General features: G+C 39.6%; 2 protein-coding genes across 11 annotated transcripts; one reads left to right on the top strand and one right to left on the bottom strand.

Moving 5' to 3' along the window:
* Window positions 1-236: 236 nt before the first annotated feature.
* Window positions 237-18,324, bottom strand: G6PC2 (glucose-6-phosphatase catalytic subunit 2). Of its 8 annotated transcripts, XR_012660628.1 has the most exons (8): window positions 10,036-12,424; window positions 9,599-9,708; window positions 6,316-6,427; window positions 5,288-5,403; window positions 3,902-4,122; window positions 2,771-2,855; window positions 1,898-2,089; window positions 237-596 (listed from the first exon to the last, which is right to left on the bottom strand). XR_012660628.1 is itself a non-coding variant. In XM_075093380.1 (7 exons), the coding sequence occupies exons 1-7, from the start codon at window positions 10,251-10,253 to the stop codon at window positions 2,046-2,048; spliced, it is 861 nt and encodes a 286-aa protein (XP_074949481.1). In that variant the 5' UTR covers window positions 10,254-12,427; the 3' UTR covers window positions 237-2,045. The 8 variants fall into 8 exon arrangements, 7 of the variants coding, with proteins under 7 accessions (XP_074949481.1, XP_074949483.1, XP_074949478.1 ...); XM_075093380.1 differs by having other exon boundaries at window positions 237-2,089; window positions 2,771-2,810; window positions 10,036-12,427; XM_075093382.1 differs by having other exon boundaries at window positions 237-2,855.
* Window positions 18,325-18,417: 93 nt separating this feature from the next.
* Window positions 18,418-22,874, top strand: SPC25 (SPC25 component of NDC80 kinetochore complex). Of its 3 annotated transcripts, XM_075093388.1 has the most exons (8): window positions 18,461-18,569; window positions 18,955-19,112; window positions 19,201-19,266; window positions 20,083-20,229; window positions 20,371-20,475; window positions 20,784-20,882; window positions 21,782-21,831; window positions 22,463-22,874. In XM_075093388.1, the coding sequence occupies exons 2-8, from the start codon at window positions 18,959-18,961 to the stop codon at window positions 22,508-22,510; spliced, it is 669 nt and encodes a 222-aa protein (XP_074949489.1). In that variant the 5' UTR covers window positions 18,461-18,569; window positions 18,955-18,958; the 3' UTR covers window positions 22,511-22,874. The 3 variants fall into 3 exon arrangements, with proteins under 3 accessions (XP_074949488.1, XP_074949489.1, XP_074949487.1); XM_075093387.1 differs by lacking the exon at window positions 22,463-22,874 and having other exon boundaries at window positions 18,418-18,517; window positions 21,782-22,079; XM_075093386.1 differs by lacking the exon at window positions 22,463-22,874 and having other exon boundaries at window positions 21,782-22,079.
* The last annotated feature ends 673 nt before the right edge of the window (window positions 22,875-23,547 follow it).

The following is a 23,547-nucleotide window of genomic DNA, read 5'->3' as shown; positions in this document are numbered from 1 at the left end:
CAGGTGTAACAGGGAACGTGGAGGACGAAAAGCTGCATATTAGCAAAAGTGAGCATTGTGAATGACATGGAATGGCATCTTGTCAGCTAGTTTGTATGAGGAGTGAGGGACACTTTCACTTTGCTGTGCTTTAGCCCCAGTCAGCAACCGAGCACCACACAGCTGCTTGCCCACTCCCCCCACCCCAGTGGGACGGGGGAGAGAATCGGAAGGGCAGAAGTAAGAAAGCTCGTGGGTTGAGATAAGAACAGTTTAATAATTAAAATAAAACAGTAATAATAACAACAACAACAATAATAATATAATTAAAATAACGAGAGAGAGAGAGAGAGAGAGAGAGGGGGGAAACCTGGGGGGGATGGGGGACAAGAGTATAAACAACCAGACAACAAGCGATGTAACCATTCACCACCTGCTGACTGATGCCCAGCCCATCCCCAAGCAGCAATCGCTACCCCCCGGCCAACTCCCCACAGTTAATATACCAGGCATGATGTCATATGGTATGGAATGTCCCTTTGGCCAGTTTGGGTCAGCTGTCCTGGCTGTGCTCCCTCCTGTCCCGGCTCCTTGTGCACCTGGCAGGGCATGGGAAGCTGCAAAAAAGTCCTTGACTAGTGTAAGCACTGCTCAGCAACAGCTAAAACATCAGTGTGTCATCAACATCATTCTCATACTAAATCCAAAACATGGCACTGTACCAGCTACTGGGAAGAAAATTAACTCTATCCCAGCCAAAAAACATGATATACTTCATCTAACTCCTGCCTAGTGAGAATGGAAGGACTTTTGGAATCGTATTATCCCAAATTGGGCATCTCTAAGTCAAGAATAAAAGATTAACTTTCTCCCATGGTCCCATTAGTGGGATCAAGGGGATCAGTCAAGCACTTTCCACCCTCCTTACTACATAGGAAAAAGCTTAAGCCAACCTGGTTTGGGCCACAAGGCCCCCTTTTGAGTAGCTCAGGCCATCATCATTTAAGTGTATATGCTCTGTAGCTGTTCCAAGTATTACCAGTATAAACAGATGCAAAACCCTGATGAAGTTAGTTTAAATGTTTAACAATTTGATAGCGCTTAGTTAAGGTGCCACACAACCTTATTTAATAAGGCTTGAAGTGTAACTTTCAGCTGTGACAAATTCAGAAAAGCCTGGCTAAGGAACACGTAGGCCTATTTCACTGTACCGACAATTCTCATTCTACCAAAATATCAAGATTATATCTTGACACTTCTTTATTCCACCACTCTGGAAAAGGCTAACTCTGTTTGAAGTTTCAGGAGCCCTCTCTGGAGATTCTTCAGGCCATCGTTGCACAAAACTCTAGAGCCCAACACACTTAGCTGCTCGGAAAGTGTCTTAGTCTACTGCCATTGCTTTTTCAACAGGTTAATTTCTGAAGTTATTGGTAAAATTAAACTAACTTAATTTATTCAGTTTTCCCACCATTCTGGGCTTCAGTAATGTTTTAATAGTTGCAAAAAGAATAAAAGGGGGGGGGTGGTGTCAGACAAGAAGCTGGTCTTTGTCCGTTTCCCTGAAGCACTGACATTGCAGGCTGAATTAATAGGACACTCCAAGAAAGCGAGTGAGAGCCTATGTCTTCTTACGTGTCTGTAGGGTACTTAGAAGAACATGTGCCAGTTGTCATTCTACATTAATGGTTGTGTCTATCCCAACACAGGCACCAAGATTCTTTGTCAGTACCGGGAAGCACAGGCCCTCATGTGGCAGGAGCTTAGAAACATGACGTCTGCCCACAACTCCCAGCTTAAAATAGCCAGCCTGGGCAGGAGGCCCAAACACTGCCACAAGAGCCACAGACAGCTGCACACAAAGAACCCCCTGCTGTTGGCCAGAAGGAGTGAGGAACAGAAGGACAGCTAGACCAACCTTCTAGCGTTTTGTGATGCCGCTGTAGGTCACCTCATGGGTAGGGAATAACAAACCACAGAGCATCTTGAACTCGGGAGAAATCTTTGTCATAGCTGTCTTTGTTCTTCATTATTTTTTTCTAGTCCCATTAGCTTAGTCATTTTGCTTAAGGAGTCACACTTATTGAAAAGACTGGTTTCAGGCCAGCTGCTGCAGGAAAAAGAGTTCAGAGAATCATTACAGAAGGTAGCAGGAGATGCATAAAGCAGAACACTCCTCAGACTGCTAAAATAATTTTAACAGATTAATAATTTTTTTAAGTCAAGGTAGTCTTAGTAGGCTCTTAAATAAGGACGGCTGTTTCAGATTTGTTTCTGCAATTTGTATCACATTCATTCCCAAGGGCCAATGCAAACTGTTCACCTTGCTTTCCCAAATAAATAAGATTCTTTCCATTTCAATTATCCTACAACTAATTGGAAGTCTAGAAGTGGTATCATGTTTACATCTTCTAAGCCTTATTGCTATCAGATCACACACACAGAGCCCTCATTACCCATATTATAGCTTTATGCTGCTTGTATACTAAGTATTATGAGATGGTATCAGCAAAACGTTGCTTAATGACTGTGCGCTGAAAGGGAACATGCAACAGTAGGTGCTAAATAACGAATAAAAAGGGAAAATAACTGCCTCTGCCTGTTTAGAGCATCATTTTATATAGCAAACATATATTTAACGTATTAGTTACTTGTGTGGTTAGGTAAACCATGCCGACAAGCATATAAACTTGCAATCACCTAGTCAGCAATCACATTTTCATGATTTACACAACTATGAGCGGTGATTCAGGCTTGTGACTCTTGAAATGAGAGTATTAGACTAATTTACCTTTGCAGTACAGGAGCATGAACAACATTCTTGAGGTGATCTGCTGGGATAATGTCATTATTGACAACTTTCTTCATTTGCTGCTCTGTGTAGATGTACAGAACCCAAAGATTTGTTACACCATATTCATGCATTTTCAATATCAAAGGTGTAAGCTATACCATTCATGAATTATGGGACCACTTTCAAAAAGTAAAAATGTCAAAAATCACACAGTAATGCAAAAATACATTCTACAGAGTCTAATTGAAATAAATGTTTATTTTTTTCTCATCTAGCTTAATCAGAAGCTGTTTTGCTCAGGAAGCTCAATAAGTTAAATCTAAAGCCTTGTTTATAACCATGCTGACCTTTTTCACAGTGCCTGGGTACAGCTGTACAGTTGTAGGTGGTGTGATACTGTCACACCATTATTTAGCAGTTTAACACACAATATCTATATATAAAAAAAATTAAATATTGAGTTATCACTATATACAACTGAGGCTTGAAGCACCCTCTAGCTGGAGATGGACAGAACTAAAAGACCACCAGGGAGCTAAATAAAACTAGTTGATTATACTTTAAAACTTCATTATGACCCAGAGTGTTGGGTCATTTCTAACCATGCTGCAGTGTGATCGCAACATTTCTAGGAATAAAATCAGCAATTAGTATTTCTGAGCTGCCGAAGTAGTTTTTGAATGTACTGATTTTGGATGTACTGGTTACTTACCAGAAGCACACCAAAGATGCAGTGGCATCCCCCTTGGTTAAAATGAGTTAGCAAAACTGCCTTTGCAGAGGGTTCTTGAACAGTTCATATCCATCCCCACATTGCTAACCATTTGGAAACTTTATCTAATTAAGTTTCTTTTCAGTTGTCCTCATTAACAAGTGGACACAGTACGGAACCAAAGCAACTACAGTCAGAGGCATAGCCGCACTCTTACAAAAAGAGAGAACGTAGAACAAATACTCAGTATAAGTAGGTATTGTAATGAAATTATACAGCTGCAGCGTAGCTAAAGAAGCAGCTATACACAATATGCGGAAACTGATCTTACAGCTGTTTTTACCTTTGCAGCTCGTGATGAACATTTCAGAATTAATTCCGAGACCTAAGCCAAAGAGTGCACCTAAATTCCTCACCAGTCCAGCAAATGGAGTTGTGTCAATGTTTATCCAGTCTGGGTTGGCACACCACTTCTTGGCCTTTGGAACAGACCATAGCAAGTCAATATCAAGAAGCTTGAGGACTAGATAAAAGCCAAGGGCAAAGATGAAAAGAAACAAGTTTGTCTTCATGTACATTCTCAGGCTTGCTGTCTGAATAGCAGGGGTATGCTCAAATGCTTGTGCCACAAGAATGCCTGTGGATTAGAAACTCAGTGTTACAGGGAATTTGACTTTTGAACACTAAAAGAAGAATATATCTATGTATTTATACATATATATATGTACATATACATGTACACACACAGAGTTTACCACTTCTGTGTACATTACAAAACCTTTTCTCCCACTCCAAACTGCTAATTTGGAAAAAAAGAAATTAAATACCAAGCACTACTTGTTTGTAATCTGAGGCACGGCTTAGGCCTGACTGCATACCCCAGGTGACAACCTATCAAGTATTAGATGTAAACTAGAACACTCCTTTTCCCCAAGAGTCCTCCACTCAAAGACCGGCCCCAGCAGTGCAGAATTCAATATTTGTTCCCACACAAGCTTTGAGTGTTGAAGGAGAAGACACAGAGCATACTTTTCTTCTTCCTTACTCATTATATCCTGGTTGTGAAAAGGGAGAGCTGAACTGCAAGCTGTCAGCCAGTGCTGCCCAGGCTGCTTGGCATCCATGAAGGAGAACGGGAGCAGGAAGCTCCCACTCAATGCTCGCGTCACCCGCCTTAAAATCAGATAGCTACTAGAGAGATTGCTCATAGTTTGAACTCCCCAAATACCAATTTGCAACATGTTTAAGTAACTCTGAAAAATGTACTTGAGCTTCTTAAACCACCCTGGGGAGTTTGCATTGCTAATTTGCCTTTTTCTCTGTTTTGCTCCAGGTCTCTAGCCCCATGCTTGTCCACACTGCACACATGCTAGTTTGCGCCTGGCCACCATTTGAAGAGAACCAAATAGAACCTGACCTCCTGAGGGAAAAGGTCAGGGCCACATACAAGTGACTTCCTCTCTGATCCCTTTCCTCACAGGCAGCATAGATAAAGATCAGATGCAGCCAGTGGAGACCAGAGAGCGCTAGTCTGTGGCATTGTGGACATAACGCAGTCAGCATCAACGGGCACAAGGACAAGGGCTCACTCCCTGTGTGAATTATAAAGACAGCAGGTACTTACTACCTCACAAATTTTACCTTTAGACTATCATCAAATCCTTGATCCTCCAGAGAGCAGAGAGCACCACTAGAGCTGCAAGTTGAGTAGAACTACTAAAAATCTCTTGCCTTTTCTCATAGTTAATTTTTTTCAGATTTTGCATATATGTTGAAAAGAAAAGAAAACTTAGAAGCATTACCAGCAAATACTCCAAGAATAACTTGATGAGGGAAATGTGTTGCTATGAATACTCTTGAGATGCACACACTGATCTGGATAATCCAAAAAACACTCCAGAGGAATGACCACGTCAGTCTAAGAGGGAAAAGGCAGATGCTTAAAAAGTAAGACAAGATATTTCACCCAGTAATTTCCACCAGGCTGCTTTGTGTCAGGGTCATATTTTTACCAAGCAGACGTTTACAAGCAGAGAAGTCTAGAATCAGATGATTAAAAACTGGAAGTCAGTACTAATACATTAGCAAGAGTGGTTGCTCTTGCAGCCACACCCAGGGCTGCAGAAACAGACCCCAGTAGTTTCAGTTTCAAGACACCACCATGGTTTTAGTAATGAAAGTCATCAATGGCAAATTAAATTAGCACTAGTACCTTGAACATATTTCTCATCATGAAGGCATACTTAAATGCAAAACATCAATTATTTGGCAGCAAAATTCACATAGTATGGGAACAACCTTGTCAGGCTTAGAAAGAACAAACGTCAAAGCAATTATAAGACTTCCCCACAGAGCTGAGTAACACGTTACACTGAACTTTGACAACATTACATGCATTTGCTTTAAAATGGGGTAAGAAGGACTACCATCAATGCAGTAAATTTATGTACTAACCAAAAGATCCAACATGTAACAACCATTAATAGAATTCAAAATTTCCAACACTGAACACGTAACATGACCGTTAATAGGAACTGATTCATAAAAATTGTATGCAATGAGCATAAGTTAATAAATACCAACCTACACAAATGGATAAATCCTCTTAATATTCTTTTTCTTCAGCTGAAGTAAATCATAATTATATCGTTGTGTTTTTTTTTTTTTCATTTTGGGTCTGGTGGGGTGGTTTTTTGGTTTTGTTTTGTTTTGTTTTTTTACAAACTGGACGAAACAGACTATGAATATTTGGTTAAAATAAGTCCATTAAAAACATAGCATGTATATAAAGAAATATCTGTATGAGTTAGAATAATGGAAAGACACTGACCTGTGAAGGGTAACTGCTGATTTATCTTTCCATCTCACTGTGTAGCTAAGTGCTGCTGTGACCATTACATACCAGACACAGGAAGATCCCATGGCATGTCCAGATGGGCTTCCTAGTAAAAACAAAAATGAAATATTCAAGCTTAAAAATTATGACTGTAACATTTGTTTTATAGAAAATGTCTACTGACAGTTACTCAGGCACCTAATAATTTAGAAAGAAAATGGTTAACAAATGCAGAAAGAATGTCAGCTGCTCCTCAAAAGTTACTTTTCTCAATATGAATTTTTCAGAAGATCCATCTATATAGAATCCAAAATATTCGTCTGATATCAAGTAGGTAACAGCTTAATCATCTTATATTGGTGTGAGCTGGTATTTTGATTGGAAAGCATAGTATTTTTCCATTACTTAGATTTGGATTGTGATTTCAAAAATAGAGCATCTGGGGCTTTCTTAGGGCTGTAGCATACAATGCAGAAGTTATATATGAAGTTATATATGAGGATCAGCTGGGATAGGTTTTGAATGGGCTACCTCATAACAGAGATTTAGCTCCTTGTAACATTCTAAATCAAAGTACCAGTATAACTTTAGATGGCCCTTCCAAATTGCCTTTTCCAATTACCATGGTGTTAGCAATTGTGATTGTGATTTGTGTCTCATTAGTAATATTACAGTCCAATTGATTCTTGTTTTAGGTAGTTTTGTAATAAATTTAGAAATGTATCTGAAGTGTGCTGGAAGAACTGTGTCTTTATGCTTTACTTTGTACAACACCTTAAAATTTATAAAATAAATCAATGTTCACTAGCTTGGAAACAGATTCTCATTGGAACTGGCACATGAAATGATGCTGTAACATATTGGACTAATTGCTGTGCCCACAGTAGTCTATAACAGGGAACACACTCTCATACAGATATCAACAGCGATTTCTTTTTAGTCCCCGTATAATAATATAAGTGTCATTTGTTTTAATTTAATGAATCAAATTTTAATTGTACTGGAAATTATACAAAGCCACAGAGAAGTTCCTACACCCGTGAAAATCACCAAAAGACAAAGTATGCTGGCATGATGCAAGGGACATTATTTCTAAAATTACTCCATCACTTCTTTACCCCTGATCACCAGGTTTACATTTAGCAAAATGAAATAGGGAAGGACAGAAAATTACATCACTGGAATCTCTCTATACCAGACTTTTACAGCTTGGCTTTCTGTGGAGACAAAGGAGAAGTAAAAGGGACAGGGTTACTTCGCTGGCAGAAGAAATAATTTTGGCTGAAGAATGTGTTATGACCCAGCAGTACATAGTGGTTTGCAAAGCAAAAGAATATTTCAGTGATGCAGCAAAGCAGGAATGTCTAGGGAGGACAAGCACAATGATTTCTGGCTCCCTGCATTTTCAGTATTCTGCCTGGCATATCATTAGTAGTCATGCTACTAACTCTTTGGTTAGTGTTGTAACAGAAGTACACTTCTAAACCTTGCAACAGAACAAATAACACTGATAAAGAAACCACAATGTTGTATCTCAGCATTGGGAAAGCTTGTCTTTGTTGTCATCTAGAAAAATGTAATCTAACAAAACCGCTTCACAGTTCATCTGCACATTATCTACTAGAAACAGCATATACTCCACCTTAAGCTTTATGTTCTTAAAACCTTACAAATACCAGAGAAAAGATGGCTGCACAGTTTTAGTTCAGTTCATTCCAGAAGTACAAACCAAATTCAGGTCCTAGATTGCTTGCCATGTAGGCATCTAAAAAGTTCCCTAGGCTTTCCCTTTTGTTGAGCCACAGAGTTTGGGGTTTAGGCTATCCTAGCAATCTTTGGATATGCCCTTCTGATGTCTGTCACTGCTTCTCTAATCTTTACATATAAACTGCATATTTAGAAAGTGTGTAAAGTACTGTGTAAGCTCACACAAGGACTGTGTGCACCTAACAGTTGCACTGACTGTGAGAGGTGAGTGACAGACATTGTCAATGGTCAAGGGCAAATCTGGAGGTGGGAGAAAATGTGGTCATTATAAGTGCAAATAAGGAATCAATACAACAGCGGTACCCACTGGACAGAAATAGGAATGACTTCAGGAAGAAAATAACAGGAAAAAAGGCCTTCTGGTTCAATGAATCAAAATTTAACACTCTGACTGGTTCCTGGCTCCTGAGCCAGGGCTTGGAATTTCACGGTGCTGGATGGGCTCAGTTCTGAAGTCTTTTGAAAAGACCTGAAGGACCTTAATACTTTGGGTTACGTCCCAAATAAATTAACTTGAAATAGACATTATTAAAACATGCCTGATACAAGGGCTTAAGCTTCTTGTTCAAAATTACAATGGGATTTAATGCATGGTATTGTTATCAAAATACAGCTCTACAAATCACTTAAAAGCTTGCAATGGCATTGACAAGGCACAAAGCACATTCATTTCCACAGTCAATGTTTTTGTGTACTATGAATTAAACTAAATTCAGTGAGTAGGTTTCAAGCAAGTTTACCTTATTTCACATATTACCGTTGCATAAGCTCATTTAACTTCAGCAGTATTGCATCTGAGTTCCACAGAGAAGACAACGAGATACAATAAAGTGAAAATACACTGGGAAGGTACATTTTTTAAAATAATTTTTTCTTCCATCCATTTGTACACACACCCACAGACACACATCCAATGCCAGTGTCTGGTTCTGGGAAGAGTGGTTCCATTTCCCACTTGTGATACATTACAGGATTGATTGTTGATACTACTGTTATTTACGCTGAACCACCTACTAGTTTCTGTGGTTTCAATAATTCTTTCAATAGTGCACAAGCTCTCAAACTCAACAGCCCCTTGCTCTGTTTTTGAACACTTTTAAACATTGTGGAATTTCTCTCCCCAGGCTGATGTCACTGGCACCGCAACTGTTCCTAAAAGTGACCTCACAAAGCTCGTATTGAACTCACATAGTTCTTTCTGAACCTATGACACAAGTTTTGTGAAAATTCCTTTCCAATACATTGGTTCATTCTAGTAACAGTTATTTTTAAAGCAAATCCCCCTCCCTTGTACTGTTTAAAGGCAATAAAGTAAACATTCTTGTCATACAGCAATCAAATACCTATCACATTTTATTTCTTCCTTTTTCTCTCCCTGTATCTTGGTGCTATTTTAAACATGAGCTCTGAGATTTGTATATTCTGTAAGATCTTCATACGTCCCATCCTCTCCCCCCAAAAAGCCCCTATGTCCATTAAACGTACCAATGTAATCTCCAGCATTTCTTACCTGGTCCAGTTTCACATGTTATAGGAAACTGTTCAAGGCACGGGCTTGATTGATTGGGATAAATCATTGTTTCTTGCACCCACCAGTATGGGCGATGGCCAAATAAAATCCTGACAAAAAAAAAATATAAAATGAACCAGAAATGCAATAAGAAGATTTTTATCTAAGAAGGCCTCAGCAAAGCATGATAAATAACCTTACCAGGAATTTGAAGGGCTATATTGCCAAAACTATTCTATAAGAGTTCTATGGGTTCTTCTTGTCTTATCAAAATATCATTTCAAACATATCTTAAACATCTTCTTTGTGAATTCCTGTTTTATAATTACAGGGGAAAGCCCACTAGTACATTATTCACAGCAAGTTTTCTAAACTTGAGGCACATATAGTAACCATCATTAAAAATACCAAATTTTAAAACAAATCCAACTTCTTACCATTTAAATATGAGGTTGAACCAATCACCAATGACTGCCACCCATATCATTTTAGTACCAACCACTTGGTTGAGCTGAAACCAAAGAGGAAAATAAATTGAGAATATATTCCGGGGATCTCCAACATGTGACATAAAATTAAGGAAATCCTGGTAAGCCCTGTAGTCCCTCTGTAAATGCTGAATGATAAGCACGCCATTGCTATGAAGGAGATCCATCTTAATGGATTAAACTGTACTTGAAATACAGTAAAGTTCCTTTAATCTTAAATTTCAGTGATGGAGAATGAGAACCATGGAAGGGAGCTATTAAAAAGTGAGAGAAGGTGATTGACGTTGCCTTTATATTGTATCAGCGTGGTGCACCCAGCCATTCCTGGAACACGTGGCTCCAAATCTCCAGGAAAGCACATGAGTCTGTTAGCACTGGAAAGCCTTTCTGTTTGCAAATTTTAATTGGAGGAAACTAAGCGAAGTACATGCTGAGCAGCAGCAAATTGTGGGGAAAGTTTTGTGGAAACACGTGTGACTTATGCAATCCTTTGTATGAACAGTTGGAACATGTTTGCTTGAATTTTCTCACAGTTCATTTCTCTGCAAGATGGACATTAGTAATGTGTATACTTCATTAAGTGTTGCCTGTATAAAGGATGGAAAGAATACACAAATAATTGGCCTTTGCAGAACTGTCATTAAAGCTGTACATTTCACTTTGAAATAGAATTTGGCTACCATGCTGTATCTAATACTTTGCGCAACACATTTTCAGTCATGGAAAATACAACTAGCATCTATACATCAATAATGCTGTTGAGCTCTAGAGCCATTTTTAAAGCAGCAATATTCTCAAAGCACTGAAAAACAATTGTTGCCTTCACACAAGGGGCCAAGGCACAATGCAGATGAAGCTCAGTCTATGAGTCATCTCATTCAGCATCGCCGTTCTTGCACACTGCTCACATGATGCAAGCCCCACACACCTCTGCCAGAAGGAGCTGAAGCCTGCCCTACTGCAGCCCCCTTCCTGCTGCCCAGCCTGGCAGAAATTAGGCCTGCTTCGCAAACCAGAGCAAGGTTGGGAACAGACGACTATGAGTATTTCCCCAAAGTATTCCCAAGTGAAGCACTTGGGTTCTCCAGGGCAAATAGCCACAAGGAAACTGAGATTCTGCCAGATAGCAGGATTTTAAGAGTATATAGCAAATAATGTATTATCACACCAGATTTATCAGTATTAGTACCAACAACAGTAGCATAGGAAAAGACTATATTAATTTGTGAGGTGGATACAGGAGAAACTTTTTCCCTAAGAGATTAAATGGATACCAAAAGTCTGATGATACAATCATCTGATATCATCAGAGTGGCAAGAGGAAAACTTCGGTCCTTTATCAGGCTCTCATATTCATATCTTCTATTAAAGATTATCTATGTATCTGGAACAATTAAAATCAGAAAACAAAAGCAGCTGCATATATACACTGCACGCTTCCCTATTGCTTTCTCCATGGCACTTAAAGCTAAACTATACAAGCCATGGAGACAAAGATAAGAACTACTTAACTGTTTTTGCTGAAGAGAGACTTAACAGCTTAACAGGGCTTTATGATGTGTGGTCAGGGAAGTCACGGGGAAACATGGAGTAGATTCAACAAATAAGGCATAACAATTAAATGGACTTAGAAGACCTCTCTTCCTGACACAATCTCACATTTACTTTAGCTATTAATAGCCTGTTTTTAGAAACTTTTTAGCAGATTTAATTCCAATAAGTTTATTGCTACCAGTTGCACTGAGCCATGTAGGAAACCTTAAAGTTAAGAGAGATTTAAAATTCTATGTACTGTTTCTGAAAAACTACTTCAATATTTTTCTATATGTTGACTGAATTATTCACACAGTTTCAAGGAAAACCCTTCCAAAACCAAAATTTCAGCATATTTCAACAATAAATATTTCCTAGCTTTCTAGCTGCAAATATTTGGAGAGGTTTGTTTCTTGCTAAGCTGTACAGCTTATAGCTTTTCAGGATGTCCAGCAAGGGAACTGTCATACAAATGAACAGATGGAACTAATTTTCCCTCTTCCAATTCTCTCCCAGGAAGTTCTTTAGAAACTCAAATAACTTTTTATACCTTATGACTAGAGAAAATGCCCTTTTGCAACATTTTTTTTCTGCAAAAGTATCTCTCCTTTAAAGATAAGTAGGACTTACAACAACAAAAACAATAAAAGTCACTCTTTTATACATGTTTGGGCTTAGTATGTGAAAATGTGGGGAATCTGAGGTTTTCTTCTGTTTTTCAGTCTAGTTTATAAAAAGTAATTAGCTTTAAACAGGAGCGTAAATGTCAAGTCGGTGGCTGAGTAACAGCCATCTTGCTTCTGGTACTTAGTTAAAACAGCAACTCTAATGAGGTTAAGTCTAAATAACTACAGTTATATCAGGAAAAATATTTTGCAGTAAGGAAATTTTCATCAAGATACAATTTAATGTCCTCAGGAAGAGTCCACCAAATAATAAAATAGATCACCTTCCAGTCCCTCTTTAATGCCACTGTTGGTACTCAATAGTATAAAAAAATTTTGCCTCTCTGACACAGGATGTGCAGGACCATTGCAATAACTTTTTGCATGTTTTTTTATTTATAAATATAAAACCACCCACCCATGTTACTGACTGGGATAGTGCTGCATCTGCTTAGACAAAACCACTTAGGTTTACACTTTAATTCTCCAGAAACTTTGTTAATATAATGTTTGAAGGTATGTCATGGCAACATTTCAGTAACCTCTTTTAGTATAAATGCTAAAGGCCTCCTGATATTTTAAAGATTTTGCTGCTGATTCATATGCTGCTACTCAGCTTTCTGCTTAGATAGAAAGGTAGAAAGATAGGCACTTTACACATAATGAAGACTAACATCTGACAGCAAACATAAACAAGCTCTGATTTTCTTTTACATTTTCATAGAATCATAGAATCATTAAGGTTGAAAAAGACCTCTAGGATCATCAAGTCCAACCATCAACCTGACACTACCATGTCTCCTAAACCATGCCCTGAAGTGCCACATCTACATGTTTTTTGAACACCTCCAGGGATGGCAACTCTACCACCTCTCTGGGCAGCCTGTTCCAATGCCTGACCACTCTTTCAGTGAAAAAATTTTTCCTAATATCCAATCTAAACCTCCCCTGATGCAACTTGAGGCCATTTTCTCTCATCCTATTGCAGTAACTTGGGAGAAGAGACCAACACCCACCTCACTACAACCTCCTTTCAGGTAGTTGTAGAGAGCAATAAGGTCTCCCCTCAGCTTCCTCTTCTCCAGGCTAAACAGCCCCAGTTCCCTCAGCTGCTCCTCATTAAGACTTGCTCTCCAGACCCTTCACCAGCTTCGTTGCCCTTCTCTGAACACGTTCCAGCAACTTGATGTCCTTCCTGTAGTGAGGGGCCCAAAACTGAACACAATATTCAAGGTGCGGCCTCACCAGTGCTGAGTACAGGGACACGATCACTTCCCTGCTCCTTCTGGCCACACTGTTCCTGACGCAAGCCAGGATGCTGTTGGCCTTCTTGGACACCTGAGCACACTGCTGGCTCATGTTCAGCCGGCAGTCAACCAACACTCCCAGGTCCTTTTCCTCCAGGCAGCTTGCCAGCCACTCTTTCCCAAGCCTGTAGTGTTGCATGGTATTGTTGTGACCCAAGTGCAGGACCCGGCACTTGGCCTTGTTGAACCCCATATAATTGGCCTTGGTCCATCGATCCAGCCTGTCCAGGTCCCTCTGAAGAGCCTTCCTACCCTCCAGCAGATCAACACTCCACCCAGCTTGGTGTCATCTGCAGACTTACTGAGGGTGCACTTGATCCCCTCATCCAGATAATTGATAAAGACATTAAACAAGACTGGCCCCAACACTGAGCCCTGGGGAACCCCACTTGTAACCAGCCGCCAACTGGATTTAGCTCCATTTACCACAGCTCTCTGGGCTCAGCCATGCAGCCAGATTTTTATCCAGTGAAGAGTGCACCTGTGCAAGCCATGAGCTGCCAGCTTCTCTAGGCGGATGCTGTGGAAGACACTGTCAAAGGCTTTGCTAAAGTCCAGGTAGACAACATCCACAGCCTTTCCCTCATCCACTAGTCAGGTCACCCTGTCATAGAAGGAGATCAGGTTGGTCAGGCAGGACCTGCCCTTCATGAAGCCGTGCTGGCTGGGCCTGATCCCCTGGTTGTCCTGCATGTGCTTCGTGAGGCACTCAAGATGTATCACTACATAATCTTCCCCAGTACTGAGGTTAGGCTGGCTGGCCTGTAGTTCCCTGACAAAACATGTCTTGAAATACAACTATATATACTATATATATGTACACAGACACTATATACTATATTATCCCCTAACAAAATATGTATTGAAATACTATGTTTAGTAACTCGTTTAAACTAACAAAACATAAATACTTCCTCAATAATCTTATTTCCCTCCTTTTCTATGCAAAGCACTGCAAAATACTTCTGTAGTGCACTTAATATTTCAAAGTCACTTGAGATAATACATGAAATAAAACTATTTGCTGTATTTTAGTACATGGAATTGTGAGGAAAACTAGTGATCTGTACAAAATGGTCAGAATGCGTACACAATTAAGTTTTTAAATCAAAGCTTTGTCTTGTTTTGATATTATAGAACCAAGGTTTGACCTCCACATGATTAAATGAAATCTTAGTGCAAAGCAAAAACCTTTAAAATACTATCTGTTCATATAAACAGTTTTTAATTTGTTGGTATTTTCTTTATTTATTTTCCAAGACTCACAAAACCAGAGACTGTCCAAAACTCTATGTATTCTTGGTAATAACGTAGAAATAAGACTCATGTTGGTGAGCCACTGAAGGGAGGATAAAATGTTTATAGCTACTTTACACCTACGTACTAGAACAAATATTACATAACGGATATCAGATGTTAAGCAAATGTTTGCAAGGGAAGGAAAAGCCATCAAAGCAAACATTTTCTAAAACACTGTTAATGGAGGCCTATGTACTGGGCCTAACTTTCTGGTACATTATGCTGAGTTAATTGAACAATAACATTAATTTCCACATCAGTGTTTTCATTGGCACTGGACCAGCTACAAGGACTAACTACCCATTTAATAAGTTCACCAGTAGATGCTGTGCACAACAACTGACAGCTATTTTCTTAGGTATGAATATTTTCCAAATGGAACACTGAAAAGGTATATCTTAATCTTAGATTTAGGAAGAAAAGAATCTTTCAAGAAGCTCTTTTTTCCATACTTTATTCCCTCAAGCATTCCTCACTGGACTCAGGCAGCCCTAGTTAAGGTCAGACTTCTTGAGTGCTAGACTGACCAGAAGGGGTTTAGCAAATGCTAACATGAACCAGTTGCTTTCTCTTGGTTCTGCCACCTTATTAATCTAATCTTTCCTGGTCACTACTATCACACATTGTCATTATTCCTTGCTATAAAGTTAACTATGCACATACAGGAAACTAACAAACCTGGTGTTTGCAATATAACAATAACTGCCAGACTTTAATACTTGTTAATATTTGTGTGTATTTTTATGTATAACAGTGTAAGTGATACAAACAATGCATGGAATACAATTCTGGCACGTTCATGAAAAAATCACATCTAAGGAATACTAGTTATTTTAATTTTTAAGTACAAAGAGCTACTTTTTAGAAATTACAAGCAACCTAGAGTTTAACAGCAAATAAAAATCTTTCAAGTTCCATAAATTGCAAGAAAAAAATGGAGTCTGGACCCATAAGGGCAACAGTCTGCACTGCATTTTTTTTGTTTCCTTTCCAATAAAATCACTGCCTTTTTTTATTGCCATTCTTTAATCCCTGAAACTAGCCCTGCGCCAACTATTGCTCAGTGAGGTTAGAAACATGACAAGAGAAGTGGCTGTTTATTAGCACCAGCTCTTCAGTTTTGTGTTCCCTTATCCGTTTCCACCTAAGCTGCAATAGCTCCCCAACCCTGAACTATAGCTCTGAAGTACCCCTTAACCCAGCACTGGAATGGACTGTATGGACTTTGAGCTAGCAATAAATAAAGCAACAGATCTTTGTTGGCCTGCCCTTCAGTTTGATTGCAGGTTCACTGTCACCCTGCTGCTGTCATTGTACACCTGGGAACCTTAAGTTTAACCAAGTACCCTAGGGGTTACAAAGACACCCACAAAGAGCTGGCAAATGCAGAAAAGTGTTATGTAGTACAATTACATTGTCTCCAGCAAAGTTCACAGTTTTAGAAATAGGGTAAATTGCTGTTGAAAATTTCTTCCATCAATGACTACCCTGTGGCTTGATATGACAGACATTTAGAAAAAAAAACATTTCAGAACAAATGCCTCTGCTCGAGTTACAGAAAGTTAGGTGCCAGCATTTCTGACCATGGCGCCTCTTGAATCAGACCTAAGAGAGGATTTAAGAAGCATTTGACCTGTGCTAGTTTGGGTCATGAGGCCTCACTTCTGTTTGGCATTGATAAGAGCTGTCAGTCTGAACAGAAAACTAGTACCTTCTAAAATCACCATGCTTCATTTAAACATGCAATTGGTAAGCTGATTGTGAAAAGAGTTCGTAGTGGGAAAGTAAGGCTGAGGATAATTTATACTGTAAGTTCATGTCTCTAGAAAACTTTGAGAAAGGACTCCCAAATGAGGCAGAAAAAAGATCAATTAAGGAATGGATTGTGCTAGTAAATGTCACAGGCTATATTTAATCTTTGGCTGGGGAACACCTAAAACAAAGGAATGGGACTACTGAAATCTAGAAAAACTTCACTGATAAAAACCCACACCTAACGTTTTGGAGCTAGGGCCAGCTACTGTGGGGCAAACCTATTACCTATGTTAATAAAAGATTCAGAAGAGACTGGACTGAAAATCCCCACCAAAAAATTATGGATTAGAATTCAGGATTTGTTTAGATTTGTTGTACTTGTATTTGCTAAACTCCAGGGGCTGGGAAGATTGTGTATTCAGAAAGTTACGTGCTCAAATAGCAAAGGCTAGTGATGTTAGGGGCAACATCTAAGCTTTATACTGGCAGTATTCACTTGGCTAGGTTTAAGGTCTGATTGGGAAAAAGAGAGAAATGGTCCTGGTTAAAAAAAAGCCATGAAGTATAGGCTCCATTATGCCCAAATTTGTGTGTGGCTGGATAATCATCCCTGAACCAGCCCAACTTCAGTACATTTAAGTCTGAAGCAGAAAAGAAAGAGTGGTCTAATACTAATGCTGAGGAAACCACAAAGTCTGGAGAACTGGTGTTGAGTCAAACGAGACAGAATTAAAGTTGGGCAGAAGTGCTATCCACCAGCAGTAACAGTTTATACAAGAATAATGCAAGTCGGTGGTCTCAGCTCAGACTTTGCCTTGTGTGTGGTGGGGGGGAAGAGTAATTAATGGTTTCAGACAGCACTCCTCGAAGCTTTACTAAGTCTACTTTATTCTGAGATCATCTAAATAGCACTGAAGTAAATTAAAACTAGGAGAAATTAATTAACTATGGTAACAAAATGATTAGTAACTAGATTCCACGATAAACTGAAGGCTAGTACCTGGGATCACAAACTAGTGCTTGTCCAGAGCCAAAACATTTCCAACTGTGGAAAAATTAGGCGCAGTGTCATTCCATGATGACAGAGGCTTATGACAAATGCTTGACTGGGCACAGGCAGGGCTGCAGTGTTGTGGTTTTGTTCAGATCAAAAAGGACTGCAACTACCTCTGCATGTCAGCCTTCTATCATGAAGACCTACCTTAAAGATTAGAGGTAAATTTTTATCATTTCCCTATCATAAAGGCAGGTAAATACCTATCATAAATAGCTATCATATCACTGCTCCATACTCATGAGACAATTCAGGCTTAGGGAATTAAAAGGCAATTCAGGAGTGTCACAAAACTTACGACTCGATACACTCGCCAAGTATGTTCCGTGAACAAACTAGACACTGGAAACAAGTTCTGGCTTCAGAGGAGCGTAACAGAGCTAGCCCGCTGCCCAGTCCCAGCCTGGTGTCGTTCAGGACGGAGCAGCAAATCGCACAAACCGCCCCAGGCTTATCACGGGGCCCACCGGCCCAGCTGCCCGGCGCTGCGGGCAGCCCAGCCGCCGCCGCCCCTCAGCGGGCCCCGAGAACACGCCGTACTCTCCAGAGGCACCTCCCAGGGGAAGGAGCAGGACTCACGGCTGCCGCACCACTGCCGCCGCCCGCCCTGCCCGCCATGGCGGCCCCGCCCTCCCGCGCCGGCGCTGTTACCGCGGCAACGGCGCCGGCCGCTCCCAGCTCGCCCTGCGCCTCCCACGGCGGCACGAAGGGTAGCTGAGCCAATCAGCGGCGCACTTGTTGCGAGGCGGGCGAGAGGCGGTGCCCAGTTAGAAAGTAACCGTTGGGGAGGCGGGAAGGTGCTGGTGGTTTGAAAGCTGGTGGGTGCAGGTGGTTTCTGTGTGTTTGTCCCGCTTCCCCGGGCAGGCCTCGGTGCGTACGGCTGGCGGGGGTGGGAGCCCACCAAGGGCTGGGAGCGCCCTGCAGGGGCGGGAGGGCGCGGTGCTGCCGAGGACCGCCGGGTCCTGGGAGCGGCTGTCGGTGCCGTGGCGGCCCCGAGCGCGGCGCGGCGCCGCGCCGTGCGGGGCCTCCTCCTGAGGCAGGCAGCCCATCGCCGGTGGAGTAGCGAAAGAAACGTCGCTCCCGCCGTTACTGCTTGTGGTGGTAACCGTAACAACAACTTACGGAAGAGGTTTTAATAACAAGCCAAGGAGATGAAAGCTGCCCTGAAGGTTTACCCTGTAATCGTGAGTTGTAACTGCTGCGATCGCCTTGCGTGCCTTGACGCTGTACTTATTCGCTTATGTGTTTGTTGCAGCACTATGGCTAATATAAAGACAGAAGATGAAATAATCCTTTTTGAAAGAGAAATGAAAGAGTTTTGGACCAAATTAAAAAGCATTTATGGCACTGAACAGATCAATCAGACTTTAGCACTGAGAGATTCATGCAAGGAGTCCATAAAAGCACTGTCAGGTAAAAAGGCTCTATGTTCCTGTTACCTCTACTTTTTCCAAGTTATCATCACAGTTCATCAGATAACTGAAGTAACTTTTTACTACAGAGAAATGGTCCAAGAAGCTGAAAGAAGGGGACCTGATGATTGAAAAAATTGAGGAGTATAGCAACGGTATGGTATGGTGCTTTTATTTATTGTGCCTAACACTTCAAAAATTAACTTATTGCAGCTGGATAATATGTTAACTTCCCATTTTAAAAAGTAAATAACAACATTGCAATGAAGATATAATTAAACCCACTTTGTGTTTAATTTGGTTGGTATGGGGATATAAATTGCAAATCAAAATCAGTTTGTTGGAAGACTTCATTGATGATGCAAAAAGATGAAGATCGGGTAAGTTTTCTGTATAGGGGTTTTGGTGCTTAAGTATTTAAAACAACACAGTACCAGAACTTGCTGACTGCAATAGGAAAAGTAAATTAAATTGCTTAGTAAAGATACATATTTTGAGATTACTTACGCCTCTTCCATATTAGTAATAGAATAGTCAGCCTATCAGTCTAGGAGTAACTTCTCTGAATTTTGTAGTTAAACTTCAGAATAGCATGTAAAAATAATTGCAACTCTAATATCAGCCAGTGTTTCTATTTCTTGCTTCCAGTATGTCAAATTACTTGCCTGTGGACAGGATCCACCATCCTCCTGCTCAGGATGTATATAGTTCTGACACCAGAAACAAACTGTATCTGATTGAAATATGGGAGGAGCTCCCTACTTAGTAGCTTCTCTTTTGAATAACTCACTTCAAGCTTTTATTTGATGCTGTTAGTATAGTTATGCTGACTTCTCTCTTCAGCTGAGATGGCATACATTCCATTAGATTTTTTTCAAATGAGTCATCTTAAACTATATATAGATAAGTACTAAACAGCAGGGATCTAATTAAGCAACTGCATGTGTTCATATTTTCTTGCCTTATTTCAGAGATTCTCCAGCAGAGCCAACGTATATCAGAAAATCAAGAGCATTTGACAGAAATAAAATTTAACCTAAATCAAGAGCAGCAGCAAAAGAAGGACTTGACTGTCAGCGTCCAAGAGCTTAAAGAAGAGTTGATGAAGAAAAAGGAAGGTAAGCAAGCAAAGGATAAGTAGATCTTCTTAATTAGAGGAGGAATTGTTTTCAACACTTGCTCTTGATGGGCTTTTCTACTATTTTTATGTGCTTATTTTACCTTTACTTTGATATTTATGCTGCCTTTTAAAATTCTAGTAATATCTTCTAAAAACAAAGCCGCTAAGGAGAGAGTGGAACGACTATGCAAGTCTAAAGTATTGTTTGAAGAGCGGCTTGGACTGGAGATACGCAGAATTCACAGTAAGTTTCTGTAGTTTCCACGTGCAGTGATAGAATGTGGTTACTGTTGGATTGTGCAATGAAGAACATGCTAACTTATACAGCTGAAGAATTGCCCCAGCCCAGGTATTATCATTGTCTCTCAAATGGCAGAATACCATATGTTAAAATGCATTTGTCTTTCAAAGAGCCTAGGTTTGCCTAACTTCCAAGTATTCTAAAAAAATTAAGTGAAACTGTAGGTTAATATTGTGATTTTTTTTTTTTTGTCATAATTGTGACTCTCTCCAGCAGAGGTTAACGGTTATAATTAATTCTGTTTGTTGTAGATGAGCAATTACAGTTTATATTCAGACACATTGACCACAAAGATCCTGACAAGCCGTATGTGTTCACCCTTTCCATAAATGAACAGGGAGATTATGAAGGTATGTGAATTCTGAATACTTAAGAGGACAGAATCTGATACTTTTATCTGAAAAAAGGGGGAGAGGACTAAAGTACGGTTTAGTGTAACCTTTATCTTCTAATTTCCGAATGAAAAATTTTCTTTTGTTAACTTACATGAAAATACAACTGCTTATCTTTGCTCCCTTCCATTTGTGGAGTTGCTGTTTACTTTGTACTGAGCAAAGCAGGAGAGAAGGGAGATGTACAGGAATAGATAAATGCTTCAGTTTGTGGTCTGTTGCTGCTTCTTCCCTTTATGCTGGAGTGAGTGTTCATCCTGACAGGCATATTTCAATCTGAGAAGCCTAGAGGGCAGGAAAAAATGAAGTTCCTCACTATGTGGGGGACCCTTAAAGAAAGATTAAAACTTGAAATCCAGCATTCCTCTTCTGCATGGGTACAACCTTCCAGGTCTTAAACCTGTTTTTCCTATATGGATCTTAATTCAGTTACAAAGAACAGCAGCACTAATTTGAGTTCTGTGCTGAGTAGCTTCTAGACGAATGCTGCTGTTGCTCTGCTATGCCTGTAGGTATGGACTGAATAGATTTCTGGTTTTACTAATTCAAATCTGAACTGTGCTGAAGTTCAAAGTTTATCACATGCTGGGCTACATCAGTTTTCACTCTGCCTGCCTGCAGAAATGTTTAAGAATGTGTTTCAACTTTTGAGCAGGCTATGGATTACTGGAAATTGCTGTAACAATTCAAGCAGGAGCATAGCACTGAGCAGGAGGTCTGGAAATAAGAAAGTGTGTTCTTTGAGGCTTTGTCTTTGCTGAAAGAAACTGATTTAATAGGTTATTAAAAAATAATACTGGATAAAGCTAAAAAAAATTTATAATAGTCTAATCTTTTGGAAATTTGTGTCATTTTAGTGACTTCCTGTACTCCTCCTCTGGACTGTATAGAAGAGTTCCAGCTCAAAGTGAGAGAAACTAACAATTTTTCGGCGTTTGTTGCCAACATCAGAAAAGCTTTCACTGCCTTGTCTTATAAATAGTCTGCATAAAACTAACTTATACCTCCCTTTCTAGCTGTAGAGCACTTTTTTCCTTTCCTTCCTGTATTGTGGAAGTATGTATTTATCCATGTCTTACTCTAATTTCTAAATAAAGAAAAATAACAAAAATAGTATTTTAGTCCATTGTCATCTACAGACACTTCAGATGATTCTTCGAAAAACAGTATAATCAACTACTTCCTTAACTGAATGTCTCCAGACATGTAAATTTTGATCCAGTATCAAGTAGCTTAATGATGTAATGATCTCTATTGAGCTACCCCAGGAAGATATTTGAAAAAACTTACTTTCTGTAATTTTTGTTTCTCTTCTAAAAACACAGAAGTGTCTTTCAGGTTTGTATGTGGTTGAAATAGGCTTGGAACCTACCAAAATAATGCACTTAGGGCTTAGCAATTACTTCAGTTACCTGTGTTACGGCTCACTATCTTAATTTTTACCATCTTGTACTCCCCAGTGTTATCACTCATTTTCAATACACGTAAATTGTTTTTCTTTTGGTCTGTTAACCTATATATTTTACTGCCTGTTTCAGCTTCTTGTCTGGATGCCTATTTCTGTTTTTAGTAACAGAGCCATTTGATGTGCATGTGGTTCTTGAACACAGCATTGAACAGGAGCAAGTGGGAACTTTTTATCGATTTGATCAGAAGTCCTAGCGATCAGAGACAGAACCTTGCTGTAGCCCAGAGGTTCCTGGCTCCCACAACACCCAGCTGCAGAAAGGCTGGCCTGAAACTTGAACTGCAGTGGTGTATGAGTAACACCCATAATTTTACCAGTTCTAGTGTTTCACTGGGTGTGTTTTAGAACAGACTAGTCATTTTCCTTTATTACATAAAGCAAGTTACAATGAAGGACTATTTATCATTGTCATTGGAAATCTTAAGATATGTAAGTATAATGTATTAAAGTATGAAATACACAGATAATTTATCTCTACTGTATCTTAGAGCTTATCAAGACTTACTGTTGCTGTACTCAGCTCTGATTAAAACTGATCTATCTTACTTGTAAAGCCTTTTCCTTTTCACAACATATTTAAATGGACAGCTGCAACAAGAAAGAAAACTCTTTATTTGATAATATAATATAGCTTAAATAAAATCTTACTCAATTCAGTCCTGGAAGTTCTAGTGAAGTAAAAGGACCATTTGAAGTGAAAACTAATGCTGATCCCTCTCAAATATTTAAAAATAATAAATCAATATCTAAGTACATAAAAATGACAATAACTCTAAATATCTCTTGGAACATTCTTCAAATTGTTTTTCAATAAAAACAAAATTTCAGAATATTTTCTGTGAAAACCATTTAAAATAACTCCCTGTCTCAAAGCACCTCTACCCATCCTGTGAGATGCTAGTTCAGTTAACTGCTTTAAATTTGTACAGCACATACCTCCATCAGCATTTCATTTTTTTTATCAGGAGCACACTTTTGGAGTGAATCTCCTGAGCCGTAGCACTTTGGTTCACATCTCAAATGCAAACTGTGTTCCTTCTGGAAGGCAACTAAACTGGGAGATGCCCCCAGTGCATTCCCACTGTTAGTGTCACGTAGTCTGTAGGACAGACCAGAGCTGGTCCAGACCAGTATGTAGTGCAGATGTTGATCTTC

This window comes from Phalacrocorax aristotelis, chromosome 5 (genome assembly GCF_949628215.1).
Source record: "Phalacrocorax aristotelis chromosome 5, bGulAri2.1, whole genome shotgun sequence".
Lineage (NCBI taxonomy): Eukaryota > Metazoa > Chordata > Aves > Suliformes > Phalacrocoracidae > Phalacrocorax > Phalacrocorax aristotelis.
Note: the sequence above shows the minus strand (reverse complement) of the source record. Positions and strands in the feature narration are given on the sequence as shown.